General features: G+C 45.4%; 1 protein-coding gene across 4 annotated transcripts in view; it reads right to left on the minus strand.

Moving 5' to 3' along the window:
- SORCS2 (sortilin related VPS10 domain containing receptor 2) overlaps positions 1 to 18,218 on the minus strand; it is a 1,193,773-nt gene that overhangs the window by 523,367 nt on the left and 652,188 nt on the right. For all 4 annotated transcript variants that reach the window (XM_038745537.1, XM_038745536.1, XM_038745535.1 and 1 more), the window contains exon 3: positions 3,616 to 3,715. In XM_038745537.1, the coding sequence (XP_038601465.1) occupies positions 3,616 to 3,715 (100 nt within the window). The remainder of the gene's footprint in view (positions 1 to 3,615; positions 3,716 to 18,218) is intronic.

Here is an 18,218-nt window from a genome sequence, read left to right on the forward strand (position 1 = left end):
CTTCTGATTCCCAGGCCCAAGCTTTATCCACTACGCTGTGCTGCTTCTCATGAGATGATGATCCTGTGTCCTGTAATAATAACAATAATAATAATAATAATAACAATGGTAGTATTTGTTGAGTGCTTACTATGTGCAAAGCACTGTTCTAAGTGCTGCGGGGGGGATACAAGCTGATCAGGTTGTCCCACTTGGGGCTCACAGTCTTAAGCCCCCTTTTACAGATGAGGTAACTGGGGCACAGAGAAGTTAAGTGGCTTGCCCAAGGTCACACAGCTGACAAGTGGCAGAGCCGGGATTCGAACCCATGACCTCTTACTCTCAAGCCCACGCTCTTTCCACTGAGCCAGGCTGCTTCCCCCAGTAACTGTGGGGAAGTACTGTAACTTCCCCGGTAGAGTGCTTGGCATATTTATTCATTCTATCATATTTATTGAGAGCTTAGTGTGTGCAGAGCACTGTACTAAGTGCTTGGGAGAGTTAAACACAACAATAAACAGTGATCACGAGTTTACAGCCTAGAGGACATATAATAAGTACTTAAATACCACAAATACTATTATTATTGTCATTATTATCATCATCATTGTTATCATGAGAATTAGCCCCTTCTCCCTCCAAACTGTTACCATACTGGTCCAAGCACTTATCCTTCCATTCATTCAATGGTATTTATTGAGCGCTTACTGTGTGCAGAGCACTGTACTAAGCGCCTGGGAAGTACAAGTCGGCAACATATAGAGACGGTCCCAACCCAACAGTGGGCTAACTTTCCCACCTCGACTACTGCATCAGCCTCCTTGCTGATCTCCCTCCTTCCTGCCTCTCTCTTCCCTCCATTCCTTACTTTACTCTGCTACCCAGATCAGTTTTCTAAGAAAAATATTCAGCCTACATCTCCCCACGCCTCCAAAACCTCTAGTGGATGCCGAACCACCTCCTCTATCAAACAGAAACTCCTCACTGTCGGTTTTAAAGCCGTCACCGGTTTAAAGCCGCCACCTTGCCCCCTCGTACCTCACCTCGCTATTCTGCGTGGCTCAGTGCAAAGAGCACAGGCTTGGGAGCCAGAGGTCATGGGTTCGAATCCCAGCTCCACCACTTGTCAGCTGTGTGACCTTGGGAAAGTCACTTAACTTCTCTGGGCCTCAGTTCTCTCATCTATAAAATGGGGATTAAGACTGTGAGCCCCCCATGGGACAACCTTGATCGCCTTGTATCCCCCCCAGCACTTAGAACAGACAACCCAGATGGCACATTTTGTTCCTCTAGTGCTAACCTTCTCACTGTACCTCCACCTCGTCTATCTCACTGCCCACCTCTCGCCCACGTCCTCCCTCTAGCCTGGAACTATAATTAAAGTATTTGTTAAGCACTTCCTACGTGCCAGACACTGTACTAAGCTCTAGGATGGATACAAGCAAATCAGGTTGGACACAGTCCCTGTCCCGTGTGGGGCTCACAGTCTCAATCTCCATTTTCCAGATGAAGTCACTGGAAAAGTCGAGAAGCAGCGTGGCTCAGTGGAAAGAGCACGGGCTTTGGAGTCAGAGGTCATGGGTTCAAATCCCAGCCCCCGCCAATTGTCAGCTGGGTGACTTTGGGCAAGTCACTTAACTTCTCTGTGCCACAGTTACCTCATCTGTAAAATGGGGATTAAGACTGTGAGCCCCCCGTGGGACAACCTGATCACCTTGTAACCTCCCCAGCGTTTAGAACAGTGCTTTGCACATAGTAAGTGCTTAATAAATGCCATCATCATCACTGAGGCACCGAGAAGTGAAGTGACTTGACCAAGGTCACGCAGCAAGTCACTTTTCTGGGCCTCAGAGACTTCATCCGTAAAATGGGGATGAAGACTGTAAACCCTAGACTGTGTCTGACCTGATTAGCTTGTATCTACCCCAGTGCTTAGAACAGTGCTTGACTTATAGCAAGCACTTAACAAATACCATTTACTTTACCCTTTACTAATAGCTCACCTCAGGCCAGACTCAGCATTAGCGAGAAGCCTCCAATAATCTCAGCTAAAAAAGACTGCACGAAGAGAAGCTGAATCACCATTCTTCTGTGAAAACCCATCCTCTGCAGAATCAGTCAATGGTTTTTATTGAGCAATTACCATGTGCAGAGCACTGTACTAAGCACTTGGCAGAGTACAGTACAGTAGAGCTGGTAGACACATCCACAGCAAATCTCCCTGTAAAGCTCATTACGGTCAAGGAACACGTCGGCTAATTTGGTTTTATTGTACTCTCCCAGCATTTAGTACAGTATAAACAGGATGCGCTCAACAAATACCGGTGATTGATCAACAGAGAAGTATGAAGAAGAAGAAATCCTTCCTTCCTCAATCTGCCTTGACCTGCTTGGCAGAGTTAGGGACTCAAGGTTCAGTTGCAATCAGGGATGGTCATAAACGTGAAACATAACATGATTTAAGCATAAACTAGAGCTTCTCAATCTTGGACCTTGGCTCGTGATTCGGTTAAAAACTACTGTTCATCATCTCAGGCAACTGATGGATTTGCTGTGCCACAGATCCACTCGGTAAAGTTCGGACTTTATCATCTCGAGGTAGAGTAGCTGAATGGATTGTGTTAGTCAACTGTATTGACTCGCATAATGGCCCCACTTCAAGGCATTGTATTTCCAACTCCTAAAATCGGGGCGGGGCTATTATTAGGGGAATTAAGTCTAACAATGTGCAGTGCGGAAGGCAAGAGAAAAAATACAGAAGAGAAAAAGGAGGGGAGAAGGAAGAGAAAGATATGAGGGCACTTCTTTTTCCATTGCACACTCCCATTTCCTCGCTCGATGAATTACCGCAACTATTCCCTCTCCATCTTCTTATCTTCCTAAATTGGAATCGGTATATATTGACGAGCCTAACTCCATGACGTTCGGATCCTACACTTCTTTTTAAGATGGACTTCTTCCTCTGCTTAGAAAAATCAACTTTAATTTCCCTCAAAAATTTGAGGTGAGGTGAAATTATGCTGGGAGGAGATTATGCTAGTGAATACAGTATCAGTTGTCTATGCTTTCTTCTACTGTTCAGCTGTCAGCTGTTGCAGATGAATAAACCAAAGATAGGTAAATTTAAGAGAATGTGTGTTAGCTTAAGAACAATATTTGGAGTACTCCAATTGGGTATTACATCCACACACAGTTACTAACAACTTCATCCACTCAGGGATAAAATTCAAAGAATAACAAAACCATATAGTTGCCTGTTCATTTTAATCTCCACATCTACACTTTCTCGAGAACACACCCAGCACACAGTCAAAATAAGAATTTAGACGTTATAAATGATATGCATATTCAATTCCCTCATCTTCCAGATACGGATAAAAAGGCCAAGAAATTTGCTTTCAAAAAAGCAATTTGTTTTGAAACCATCTTAACAAGCCAACTTCCTAGAAGAGAAAACAACCCAAAAAGCTCTGGACATACAAATGGAATCTAAAATCGGAATGACACAACAAGCCCTTGAACTTGGACAAGTAAATGATGTCTCTAACAAACATCTAACATCTCTAACATCCGTGGCGGATTCCTGCAGGGAGATATTAGCCCCGAGGCAGAGTAATGAGAGGACGCGGAGCCTACCTTTCTTTTGTTCGTGGGACAGATATAGAAATTGTCGATGACGGCGGCGATCCCTGGCTGCAGATTCAGTTTGGTATATGATGTCCCGTAGTCTGATGACCTGCCGGGAGAGCAAGGGAGTTATAAATATCGTCTTCAAACTCGCAGCTCAATTTGCTCCCCTGGAGTGTCCAACCTGATTAACTCGCATCTAACCCACCCCTTAGAACAGTGCCTGGCACGTAGTAAGCGCTTAACAAATACCACAATTATTATTATTATTTAGAAGCAGGCTGAATGGGTCTCCTGAATAATGTGACAGGTTGTAAGTGCTGAAAGTGCTTAGTACATTGCTTTGCATAAACTAGGTGCTCAATAAATATGATTTAATGAATGAACATATTTGATATTCGTATGTGTCCTGTTTCTCTCCATTTCCTGCATACATATATACCAAAGATCTGGTTGCAAACATGTAGACAAGGCAGGAAATGGAGAGAGGATATATAAGAATATCAAATATGTTCATTCATTCAATCGTATTTATTGAGCACCTAGTGTATGCAGAGCAATGTACTAAGCGCTTTCTGCACTTAGAACAGTGCTTCGCACATAGTAAGTGCTTAACAAATACCATCATTATTATTTTGAGTGGACTAGGAGAAGCAGCATACTGTAGTGGATAGATCACAGGATTGGAAGTCAGAAGGTCATGGGTTCTAATTCCATTTCCGCCACTTGTCTGCTGTGTGACCTAGGGCAAGTCACTTTATTTCTCTGGGCCTCGGCTAGGTTGCCTCATCTGTAAAATGGTGGTTGAGACTGTGAGTCCCACGTGGGACGGGGACAGTGTCTAACCCAATTTGTTTGTAATAATAATAATTATAATCATGGTATTTGTTAAGTTCTTATTATGCGCCAAGCACCGTTCTAAGTGCTGGAATAGATACAGGGTAATCACGTAGGGCTGACACTTTTAATCCCCATTTTACAGATGAGGTCACTGAGGCTCAGAGAAGTTAAGTTGCGGAGCTGGGTTTAGGACCTAAGTCCTCTGACTAGCAAGCCCGGGCTCTTGCCACTAAGCCACGCTGCTTCTCTAATTAAGTCATGCTGCTTCTCTATCCTCCCCCACAAGAGCTTAGTACAGTGCCTGGCACATAGTAAAAACACTAAACAAATACCACAATTGTCATTATTATTATTAGTCAACGTACTTCATCATCATCATCATCAATCGCATTTATTGAGTGCTTACTGTGTGCAGAGCACTGTACTAACCGCTTGGGAAGTACAAGTTGGCAACATATAGAGACAGTCCCTACCCAACAGTGGGCTCACAGTCTAAAAGTACTTGATATTTTTCTCCCATGGAGCCCCATGTGGGACAGAGATTGGGTCATATTGGATTGTATTCACTAAGATCTGCCCCTTGTTCTCCATCCAAACTGCTACCTTGTCACTCATCCTATCCCGACTGGATTACTGCATCAGCCTCCTTTCTGACCTCCCAAACTCCAGTCTCGCCCCACTTCATTCTGCTGCCCAGATTCTCTTTCTATAGAAATGCTCTGGTCATGTACAGAAATGCTCTGGGTATGTTACTCCTCTCCTCAAAAATCTCCAGTGGTTGCCTGTCAACCTACGAATCAAGCAAAAACTCCTCACTCTCGACTTCAAGGCTGTCCGTCCCCTCGCCCCCTCCTACCTCCCCTCCCTTCTCTCCTTCTCCAGCCCAGCCCGCACCCTCCGCAGCCCGCACCCTCCGCTCCTCTGCTGCCGCTCACCTCCTCACTGTACCTCCTTCTTGCCTGTCCCACCATCAACCCCCGGCCTACATCCTACCTCTGGCCGGGAGTGCCCTCCCTCCACACATCCGCCAAACTAGCTCTCTTCCTCCCTTCAAACCCTTACTGAGAGCTCACCTCCTCCAGGAGGCCTTCCCAGACTGAGCCTCCCTTTTCCTCTCCTCCTCCTCCCCTCCCCATCTCCCCCCTCCCTCCCTCTGCTCTACCTCCTCCCCCTCCCCACAGCTCTTGTGTATATTTGTACATATTTCTTACTCTATTTTATTAATGATGTGTATATAGCTATAATTCTATTTATTCTGATGTTATTGACACCTGTCTGCTTGTTTTCTTTTGTTGTCTGTCTCCCCCTTCTAGACTTTGAGTCCATTGTTGGGTAGGGACCGTCTCTATATGTTGCCCAACTGTACTTTCCAAGGGCTTAGTACAGTGCTCTGCACACAGTAAGTGCTCACTAAATACGATTGAATGAATGAATGAATGACTTCACTCATTCATTCAAACGTATTCATTGAGTGCTTTCTATGCACAGAGCACCATACTAAGCGTACAATATGACAGACACATTCCCTGTCCACAAAAAGCTTCACATCTACCCCAGTGCTTAGCACACGTGAGCATTTAACAATTACCTCAATAAGGATAATCATTGTTATTTTTAGGGTGTAAACTCCTTGTGGGAACATGTCACCTCACTACCCTGTACTTTCCAAGCTCCCAGTATTCTGCACTGCATCAAGTGGGTACTTAATAAATATTACGACCATGTCCTAGTGGAGCGAGCCCGGGACTAGGAGTCAGAGGATTTAGGTTCTAATCTTGGTTCCGCCACTCGGCTGCTGTGTGACCTTGGGCAAGTCACTTCACTTCTGGCGTGGCTCCGTGGAAAGAGCCCGGGCTTTGGAGTCAGAGGACATGGGTTCAAATTCCAGGTCCATCAATAGTAAGCTGTGATTTAAGTCACTTCACTTCTCTGTGCCTCAGTTACCTCATCTGTAAAACGGGGATTAAGACTGTGAGCTCCACGTGGGACAACTTGATCACCTTGTATTCCCCCGTGTGACTTTGGGCAAGTCACTTAACTTCCCTGTGCCTCAGTTACCTCATCTGTAAAATGAGGATGAAGACTGTGAGTCCCTCGTGGGGCAATCTGATCACCTTGCATCCTCCCCAGCGCTTAGAACAGTGCTTTGCACATAGTAAGCATTTAACAAATGCCATCATCATCATCATCATCCCCCAGCATTTAGAACAGTGCTTGGTATATAGTAAGCGCTTAACAAATACCATCATCATCATTATTATTATTATTATTATCATTATTATTATTATTATTATTATTATTATTCTCTGTTCTCCAGTTTTCTCACCTGTAAAATACCTGTTCTCCCTCCTGCTTAGACTGTGAGGCCCATGTGGGACACGTACTGTGTTCAACCTGTATATCTTCTCCCTACCTCTCCAAGTGCTTTGTACAATGCTTGGCATATAATAAGCGCTTAACCAAAACCACAACTACTCTTTCATTTGTTTATTCAATCATATTTATTGAGCACTGACTGTGTGCAGAGCACTGTACTAAGCATTTGGGAAAGTACAATACAACAATAAACAGTGCCATATTACTACGACTCATCTGATTTTATAAGAACCACATTTTCTAACTGAAACACCTGCCACGATTATCCTTTCAAACCCATCACTGTAGCCATGATTCAAGCCAAACAAAATGCCCAGAGAGGCCTTCACGGCCTCAAAAATGACAAACGTACATTTTATGGCTCGGCATAAAGCACGTTATCGGCTTCCCCTGCATAATAAGATCACCAAGATGCACTCGGATATACTGATTTTCTTCAAAGTGAGTTTGATGGATATGAAAAGCATCAGGTTTGCCTGTCAAGCCAAAGCTAAATTGTTAAAACACCTCCCTGAAGTTGAGGCAAACATGCTCACAGCATTAAACCTTAATCTATCCATCGTATCTATGGAGCGCTTACTGAATATGGAGCACTGTGCTAAGCACTTGGGAGAGTTTAATACAACAGAAGTGGTAGAAGTGTTCCCTCCCCATAAGGAGCTTACAATCTAGAGTGGGAGACAGATGTTAATATACATAAAATTACAGATTACAGAAGGATTGTGAGGTTGAGGATGAAGCGAATGTCAAGTGTTTAACGGGGACAAAACCAAGTTCAAGGGTGATGCAGAAGAGTCAGTCAATCAAATATAATGAGCACTTACTGCGTACTAAGTGCCTGGGAGAGTATGATATAATAATATAATGGACACATTCCCTGTCCACAGTGAGCTTGCAGTCTAGAGGGGAAGACAGACATTAACAGAAATAAATAAATTAAAGATATGGATGTAAGTGCAGTGGGGCTGAGGTTGGGGATCATTTATTCATTCATTCAATCATATTTATTGAGCGCTTACTGTGTGCAGAGCACTGTACTAAGCACTTGGGAAGTACAAGTTGGCAAAATATAGAGATGGTCCCTACCCAACAATGGGCTCAGTCTAGAAGGGGGAGACAGACAACAAAACAAAACATGTGGACAGGTATCAAGTTGTCAGGACAAATAGAATTACAGCTAAATACACATCATTAACAAAATAGAGTAGCAAATATGTACAAGTAAAATAGAGTAATAAATCTGTACAAACATATATACGGGTGCTGGGGGGAGCAGAAGGAGGTAGGGTGGGGGGGGATGGGGAGGAGGAGAGGAAAAAGGGGGCTCAGTCTGGGAAGGCCTCCTGGAGGAGGTGAGCTCTCTGTAGGGCTTTGGGGTGAACATCAAGTGTTTAAAGGGGGCAAATCTAAGTGCAAAGGTGATGCAGAAGGGAGAAGGAGTAAGGGAAATGAGGAAGGCTTCTTGGAGGAAGATGTGATTTTACTAAGGCTCTGAAGGTGGGGAGAGCGATGGTCTGTTGGAGGGAGTTCTGGACCAGAAGAAGGAAGTTTATTATTGTGGTGTTTTTTAAGCGCTTACTATGTGCCAAGCACTAAACTAATAGCTGAGGTGGATACAAGCAAATCTGGCTGGTCACAATCCCTCTCCCACGGTGTAATTACAGTTGTAATCCCCATTTTCCAGAGGAGGTCACCGAGGCCCAGAGAAGTGGTGGAGCGGGGATTAGAACCCAGGACCTTCTGAATCCCGGGTCAGTAATAATAATAATAATGGTATTTGTTAAGCGCTTACAGTAATCTAACCACTAACCCATGCTGCTTCTTACTGTTGATTCTGCCCCTTCCACACCAGGGGAATGGCCTTCCTTCTTGCCTAATACCTCATCCTAATCTGGTCCCCCTCCCCTCCTCATCACCCTGACTCACTCCCTTTGCTCTACCCCCCTCCCCACCCCACAGCATTTCTGTATGAAAGTACATATTCATTATTATAATTTCATTTATTTTTATTAATGATGTATATTTATAATAATAAAGATAATAATTTTGGTATTTGTTAAGCGCTTACTATGTACCAAGCACTGTTCTAAATGTTGGGGGAGATACAAGGTGATCAGGTTGTCCCACATGGGGCTCACAGTTTTAATCCCCATTTTCCAGATGAGGTAACTGAGGCACAGAGAAGTTAAGTGAGTTGCCCAAAGTCACCCAGCTGATAAGTGGCAGAGCTGGGATTAGAACCCACAACCTCTGACTCCCAAGCCCATGCTCTTTCCACTGAGCCATGCTGCTTCTCTATAATTATCTATAATTCTATTTATTTATAATGATGCTACTGATGCCTGTTTACTTGTTTTAATTTCTCTCTCCCCCCTTTTAGACTGTGAGCCCGTTGTAGGGTAGGGACCATCTCTATGTGTTGCCAACTTGTACTTCCCAAGCGGTTAGTACAGTGCTCTGCACACAGTAAGCGCTCAATAAATATGATTGAATGAATGAATCCCCTATGATGATGTCTCAGCTGCCTCTGGCAAAGGAGCATTCTCTCCTTCTCCAGGAAACCCCATCAAATCTTGGCTTTACTGCTACTTTACAGGCCTGGTTTTCCTCTAATCTTTCTGGCTACTCTATTCTCTTTTGTGGACTCCTCCTCTGCCTCTCACCCCCTAACTGTAGGTGGAAGGGGAGTCACTCAAGGATCATTTCTGGGTCCCCTTCCATTCTCCATCTACACCCATTCCCTGGGAGAACTCATTCACATCTATGGTTTCAACTACCATCCCTTTTTCCTTGCCTCCTCCCCACCCCCCCAGGCCTAGCTCCTTCCCCTCCCCACAGCACCTGTATATATGTTTGTACAGATTTATTATTGTATTTTACTTGTCCATATTTACTATTCTATTTATTTTGTTAATGATGTGCGTTTAGCTCTAATTCTATTTGTTCTGACAACTTGACACCTGTCCCCATGTTTTGTTCTGTTGTCTGTCTCCCCCTGCTAGACTGTGAGCCCCCTGTTGGGTGGGGGTCATCTCCATATGTTGCCAACTTGTATTTCCCAAGCGCTTAGTACAGTGCTCTGCACACAGTAAGCACTCAATAAATATGATTGAATGAATGAATGTTGATGATTCCCAAATCTCCCTTTCCAACCCTGAGCCCTCTCCTTCTCTGCAATCTCAAATTCCTCCTGCCTTCAGGACATATCTGCTTGACACCCACTAAATAGGTCCAAAATGGCACTTCTCATCTTCCTAGACTTCCTCAAAAGCTGTAGACAACACTACTGTCTCTACACTCACTCTCTTGGTGACCTCATTCGCTCCCACGGCTTCAACTATCATCTCTACACTGATGACACCCAGATCTCCATCTCTGCCCCTGCTCTCTCCCCCTCTCTACAGGCTCACATCTCCTCCTGCCTTCAGGACATCTCCATCTGGATGTCTGCCCACCACCTAAAACTCAACATGTCCAAGACTGAACTCCTTGTCTTCCCTCCCAAACCCTGCCCTCTCCCTGACTTTCCCATCACTGTTGATGGCGCTACCATCCTTCCCGTCGCACAAGCCCGCAACCTTGGTGTCATCCTCGACTCCGCTCTCTCATTCACCCCTCACATCCAAGCCGTCACCAAAACCCGCCGGTCTCAGCTCCGCAACATTGCCAAGATTCGCCCATTCCTCTCCATCCAAACCGCTACCCTGCTCGTTCAAGCTCTCATCCTATCCAGTCTGGACTACTGCATCAGCCTTCTCTCTGACCTCCCATCCTCGTATCTCTCCCCACTTCAATTCATACTTCATGCCGCTGCCCGGATTTTCTTTGTCCAGAAATGCTCTGAGCATGTTACTCCCCTCCTCAAAAACCTCCAGTGGCTACCAATCAATCTGCGCATCAGGCAGAAACTCCTCACCTTGGGCTTCAAGGCTGTCCATCACCTCGCCCCCTCCCACCTCACCTCCCTTCTCTCCTTCTCCAGCCCAGCCCACACCCTCTGCTCCTCTGCTGCTAATCTCCTCACCGTACCTCGCTCTCGCCTGTCCCGCCATCAACCCCGGGCCCACGTCATCCCCCGGGCCTGGAATGCCCTCCCTCTGCCCCTCCGCCAATCTAGCTCTCTTCCTCCCTTCAAGGCCCTGCTGAGAGCTCACCTCCTCCAGGAGGCCTTCCCAAACTGAGCCCCTTCCTTCCTCTCCCCCTCGTCCCCCTCTCCATCCCCCCATCTTACCTCCTTCCCTTCCCCACAGCACCTGTATATATGTATATATGTTTGTACATATTTATTACTCTATTTATTTATTTATTTATTTTACTTGTACATATCTATTCTATTTATTTTATTTTGTTAAAATGTTTGGTTTTGTTCTCTGTCTCCCCCTTCTAGACTGTGAGCCCACTGTTGGGTAGGGACTGTCTCTATATGTTGCCAACTTGTACTTCCCAAGTGCTTAGTACAGTGCTCTGCACACAGTAAGCACTCAATAAATACGATTGATTGATTGATTGATTAGTACAGTGCTCTGCACACAGTAAGTGCTCAATAAATACTATTGAATGAATGAATGAATGAATGAATGAATGAATGAATGAATGAAAGTGCCAAGTACTGTATTGAGCATCAGGGTAGATACAAGATGATCCAGTCTGGCTTCCGTCCCCTTCATTCCACGGAAACTGCCCTCTCAAAGGTCACCAATGACCTCCTGCTTGCCAAATCCAGAGGCTCATACTCTGTCCTAATCCTCCTCAAGCTCTCAGCTGCCTTTGACACTGTGGACCACCCCCTTCTCCTCAACACGCTATCTGACCTTGGCTTCACAGACTCCGTCCTCTCCTGGTTCTCCTCTTATCTCTCCGGTCGTTCTTTCTCAGTCTCTTTTGCAGGCTCCTCCTCCCCCTCCCATCCTCTTACTGTGGGGGTTCCCCAGGGTTCAGTGCTTGGTTCCCTTCTGTTCTCAATCTACACGCACTCCCTTGGTGACCTCATTCGCTCCCACAGCTTCAACTATCATCTCTACGCTGATGACACCCAGATTTACATCTCTGCCCCCTCTCCAGGCTCGCATCTCCTCCTGCCTTCAGGACATCTCCATCTGGATGTGTGCCCGCCACCTAAAGCTCAACATGTCGAAGACTGAGCTCCTTGTCTTCCCTCCCAAACCTTGTCCTCTCCCTGACTTTCCCATCTCCGTTGACGGCACTACCATCCTTCCTGTCTCACAAGCCCGCAACCTTGGTGTCATCCTCGACTCCGCTCTCTCATTCACCCCTCACATCCAAGCCGTCACCAAAACCTGCCGGTCTCACCTCCGCAACGTTGCCAAGATCCGCCCTTTCCTCTCCATCCAAACTGCTACCCTGCTCATTCAAGCTCTCATCCTATCCCGTCTGGACTACTGCATCAGCCTTCTCTCTGATCTCCCATCCTCATGTCCCTCCCCACTTCAATCCATACTTCATGCTGCTGCCCTGATTGTCTTTGTCCAGAAACGCTCTGGGCATGTTACTCCCCTCCTCAAAAATCTCCAGTGGCTACCAATCAATCTGTGCATCAGGCAGAAACTCCTCACCCTGGGCTTCAAGGCTGTCCATCCCCTCACCCCCTCCTACCTCACCTCCCTTCTCTCGTTCTCCAGCCCACCCCGAACCCTCTGCTCCTCCGCCGCTAATCTCCTCACCGTACCTCGCTCTCGCCTGTCCCACCATCGACCCCTGGCCCACGTCATCCCCCGGGCCTGGAATGCCCTCCCTCTGCCCATCCGCCAAGCTAGCTCTCTTCCTCCCTTCAAGGCCCTGCTGAGAGCTCACCTCCTCCAGGAGGCCTTCCCAGACTGAGCCCCTTCCTTCCTCTCCCCCTCGTCCCCCTCTCCATCCCCCCCATCTTACCTCCTTCCCTTCCCCACAGCACCTGTATATATGTATATATGGTTGTACATATTTATTACTCTATTTATTTATTTATTTTACTTGTACATATCTATCCTATTTATTTTATTTTGTTGGTATGTTTGGTTTTGTTCTCTGTCTCCCCCTTTTAGACTGTGAGCCCACTGTTGGGTAGGGACTGTCTCTGTGTGTTGCCAATTTGTACTTCCCAAGTGCTTAGTACAGTGCTCTGCACACAGTAAGCGCTCAATAAATGCGATTGATGATGATGATGATAATCAGGTCAGACACCATACATCTTACCATACACCATAAACTTGACTGTAAACACCTTGTGGGCAAGGAATGTGTCTTCCAATGTTTTGTTTTGTTGTCTGTCTCCCCCTTCTAGACTGTGAGCCCATTGTTGGGTAGGGACCGTCTCTAGATGTTGCCAACTTGTAACATGTATCAAGCACTAAGTACAGTGCTCTGCACACAGTAAACACTCAATAAATATGATTGAATGAATGAACGAATGAATGTTGCATTGTATTCTCTCAAGTAATTAGTACAGTGCTCTGCACACTTTAAGCGCTCAGTAAATGCCACCAATTGATCAATCGCTGTCCAACATGGGGTTCACAGTCTAAGTAGTCTCCCCCTCCTCCCCCTCCCCATCCCCCCTGCCTTACCTCCTTCCCCTCCCCACAGCACCTGTATATATGTATATATGTTTGTATGCATTTATTACTCTATTTATTTTATTTGTACATATTTATTCTATTTATTTTATTTTGTTAATATGTTTTGTTTTGTTCTCTGTCTCCCCCTTCTAGACTGTGAGCCCACTGTTGGGTAGCGACCGCCTCTATATGTTGCCAACTTGTACTTCCCAAGCGCTTAGTACAGGGCCCTGCACACAGTAAGCGCTCAATAAATACGATTGAATGAATTGAATGAATAAGTAGGAGGATGTAATTCCCATTTTCCAGGCGAGGTAACTGAGGTACAGAGAAGTTAAGTGACTTGCCCAAGGCCACACAGCAGGCAAGTAGCAGAGGAAGGATTGGAATGTCTACTGAGATCTTTCTACTAAACCAGGCTGCTTTTTATCTCCAGGGTCATGGCTTTCAGGTAGGTAGGACCAAGATTGTTAAAAATACTCCTATTTTTAGGAGTAAAAAATATAAATATATCTATTTATAAATAAATAATTTATAAATAAATATATAAAACAACAAACAAAACAACAAAACAAAACATTGGAAGACGCATTCCTTGCCCACAAGGTGTTTACAGTCAAGTTTATGGTGTATGGTAAGATGTATGGTGTCCGACCTGATTATCTTATATCTATCCTGATGCTCAGTACAGTACTTGGCACTTTCATTCATTCATTTATATTAAAATTTATAAATAAATATAAATAAAACTAAATATATCTCCTGGCTGAACACACTCCTTTTGGGGAAATCTCACAGGGAGAACTAGTCAAACTACATTTCCACTACTCAATTAGCTACGGGAATGATAAGCAGAGTTGTCTTCAATGAAAGCTTTAAGCAGACTGTGACAGCAAGCATTCCTAAAGGAATTTGCATGTGTAAGCAAAGAGTTGTCCCCTCTAGTTATGTAATTAGGAAAGTACTTACTTTAAAGGCTTCAGGGATGGATTTTCCTTTGGGGATGGGAAAGGAGGAGGGGTGAAGGTGGAAAGGGGGAAAGCTAAAGGAGAGTAGTAAAGAGCCAGAGGCTGTGAAAATTCTGGAACCAGAACAAAACAACACTATTTTTAGGTAATTTGATACATTTCTCATGGGCCTATGTTAGAAGTGCTGACATTTCAAAGAGCAGGGGAAAGAAAAACCAGATAAAGGTAGGAGCCACAGGAAGATTGATACATCTTTAAGATATCTTAAACATAATAAACACTGTTTAGGTATGGCTGAATTGTCCTTTGCTTTAACTGAATTTCTCTTAAACTCCAGGAAACTATTAGACAGGCTTAACTTTACTTTAATCCTGACTTCCGGGAAGGCTATCATGTCTGTATGTAACTTACTTTAGAAGTACAATGTACAACTACAAAGGAAAAGCAAAGTGCCCTTGTGGATAGAGCACAGGCCTGTGAGTTAGAAGGACATGGGTTGTAATCGTGGATCCACCATTTGTCTGCTGTGTGACCGTGCGCAGTCACTTCACTTCTCTGGGCCTCAGTTACCTGGACCCCCTCCAATCTGGCTTCCGTCCCCTCGACTCCACCGAAACTGCCCTCTCAAAGGTCGCCAATGACCTCCTTCTTGCCAAATCCAATGGCTGCTGCTCTATCCTAATCCTCCTCGACATCTCAGCTGCCTTTGACACTGTCGACCATCCCCTTCTCCTCAATATGTTATCCAACCCTGGCTTCACAGACTCAGTCTTCTCCTGGTTCTCCTGTTATTTCTCTGGCTGTTCATTCTCAGTCTCCTTTGCGGGCTCCTCCTCCCCCTCCCATCCCCTAAGTGTAGTGGTTCCTCAAGGGTCAATTCTTGGTCCTCTTCTGTTCTCCATCTGTACTCACTCCCTTGGCGAACGCATTAGCTCCCACGGCTTCAACTATCATTTCTATGTTGATGACACACAAATCTACATCTCCTCCCCTGTTTTCTCTTCCTCCCTCCAGGCTCGTATCTCTTCCTGCTTTCAGGACATCTCCACCTGGATGTCCGCCTGCCACCTAGAGCTCAACGTGTCCAAGACTGAGCTCCTTCTCTTCCCTCCCAAACCCTGTCCTCCCCTGACTTTTCTGTCATTGTGGACGGCACTACCATCCTTCCCATCTCACACGCCCGCAACCATGATGTCATCCTTGACTCTGCTCTCTCATTCACCCCACGAATCCAATCCATCACCAAAACCTGCCCGTCTCACCTCCACAACATCGCCAAGATCTGCCCTGTCCTCTCCATCCAAACCGCTACCTTGCTGGTTCAATCTCTCATGCTATCCCAACTGGATGACTGCATCAGCCTCCTTTCAGATCTCCCATCCTCCTGTCTCTCCCTGCTTCAGCCTGTATTTCACTCTGCTGCCCAGATTATTTTTGGGCAGAAACGTTCTGGTCATGTCACTCCCCTCCTCAAAAATCTCCAGTGGTTGCCTATCAACCTTCGCATGAAGCAAAAACTCCTCACTATTGGCTTCAAAGCTCAATTCTCCTTGCCCCCTCCTACCTCAGCTCCCTTCTCTCCTTCTCCATCCCAGACCACACCCTCCACTCCCCTGCCACCACTAACCTCTTCACTGGGGCTCATTCTTGCCTGTCCTGCCATCGACCCCTGTTCCACATCCTGCCTCTGGCCTAGAATGCCCTCCCTCCACACATCCACCAAACTAGCTCTCCTCCTCCCTTCAAAGCCCTAGTGAGAGCTCACCTCCTCCAGGAGGCCTTTCCAGACTGAGCGCCCCCTTATCCTCTGCTCCTCCTCCCCTCCCCATCACCCCCACTCCCTCCCTCTGCCCTACCCCATGCCCCTCCCCACAGCATTTGTGCATATTTGCATATATTTATTACTCTATTTTATTAATGATGTGTATTTATCTATAATTCTATTTATCTATTTTGATGGTATTGACACGACTATTTGTTTTGTTTTGTTGTCTGTTTCCCCCTTCTAGAATGTGAGCCTGTTTTGGGGTAGGGACTGTCTATGTTGCTGAACTGTACTTTCCAAGCATATAGTACAGTGCTCTGCACACAGTAAGCACTCAAAACATACGACTGAATGAATGAATGAATCAGCCTCCTTTCTGATCTCCCATCTTCCTGTCTCTCCCCGCTTCAGTCTATACTTCACTCGGATTATCTTTCTACAGAAGCGCTCTGGGCATGTCACTCCCCTCCTCAAAAATCTCCAGTGACTGTCTATCAACCTTCGAATCAAGCAAAAACCGCTCACTATTGGCTTCAAAGCTGTTCATCCCCTCACCCCCTCTTACCTCACCTCCCTTCTCTCCTTCTCCATCCCAGCCCATACCCGCCGCTCTTCTGCTGCTGCTAACCTCCTCAATGGGCCTAATTCTCGTTTGGCCTGCCATCAACCCCTGGCTCACATCCTACCTCTGGCTTGGAATGCCCTCCTTTCTCACATCCATCAAAGTAGCTTTCTTCCCCTTTTCAAAGCCCTCCTGAGAGCTCACCTCCTCCAGGAGGCTTTCCCAAACTGAGCCCCCACTTTTCCTCTGCTCCTCCTCCCCTCCCCATTGTCCCCACTCCCTCCCTCTGCTCTACCCCCTTCACAGCATTTGTGTGTATTTGTACATATTTATAACTCTCTTTATTTTATTAATGATGTGTATATAGCTATAATTCTATTCATCTATTTTGATGGTATTGACGCCTGTCTACTTCATTCATTCAATCGTATTATTGAGTGCTTACTGTGTGCAGAGCACTGTACTAAGCACTTGGGAAGTACAAATCAGCAACATATAGAGATGGTCCCTACCCAACAGGGGGCTCACAGTCTAGAAGGGGGAGACAGACAGCTGAGGTCTCAAAGTACTTGTTCTGTTTTGTTATGTCTCCCTCTTATAGACTGTGAGCCTGTTGTTGGATAGGGATTGTCTCTATCTGTTGCCAAATTGTAATTTCCAAACACTTAGTGCAGTGCTTTGCACACAGTAAGTGCTCAATAAATATGAATGAATGAATGAATGAATGAATGAATGAATGAATGAATCTGAAAAGCGGGGCTTAAGACTCTGAGCCCCATGAGGGACAGGGACTGTGTCCAACCCAATTTGTTTGTATCCTCCCCAGCGCTTAGTACAGTGCCTGGCACATAATAAATGCTAACAAATACCACTACTATTATTATCATCATCATCATTAATAATAACAAATTCAAGCAATCAGTAATTTATATTGGGCATTTACTCTTGGCAGATACTGCAACAAACACTTAGGAGATTATGTTAATTAATTGACACAGTCCCATTCATAAATCCCCTAATATTATTGGTTGCTTACTTTCTACCGTACGGAGTATGCAACACACAAACACACGCACACACAAATACAGTCCAGCACAACCTGAAATAGTTAGAACAGGTTGCACACACAACTGGGGCACCTCTTTTTCATTTTTGTATGGATTTTTTTTATGACCTTACTATCTGTCAAACACTTTTTGGTTTTTTTAAGGGTATCCATTAAGCGCTTACTATTTGTCAGGCACTGTTCTAGGGGCTGGGGTAAATAAAAGGGTAATGAGGTTGTCCCATGTGGGGCTCACAGTCCTAATCCCCATTTTATAGATGAGGAAAATGAGGCCCAGAGAAGTGAAGTGACTTACACAAGGTCCCACAGCAGACAAGTGGCATAGCTGGGATTAGATTTGTGCATATAGCTTTAATTCTATTTGTTCTGATGACTTTGACACCTGTCTAAATGTTTGTTTTGTTGTCTGCCTCCCCATTCTAGACTGTGAGCCCGTTGTTGGGTAGGGACGGCCTCTATATGTTGCGAACGTGTACTTCCC

This window comes from Tachyglossus aculeatus, chromosome 4 (genome assembly GCF_015852505.1).
Source record: "Tachyglossus aculeatus isolate mTacAcu1 chromosome 4, mTacAcu1.pri, whole genome shotgun sequence".
In the NCBI taxonomy this organism is placed as follows: Eukaryota; Metazoa; Chordata; class Mammalia; order Monotremata; family Tachyglossidae; genus Tachyglossus; species Tachyglossus aculeatus.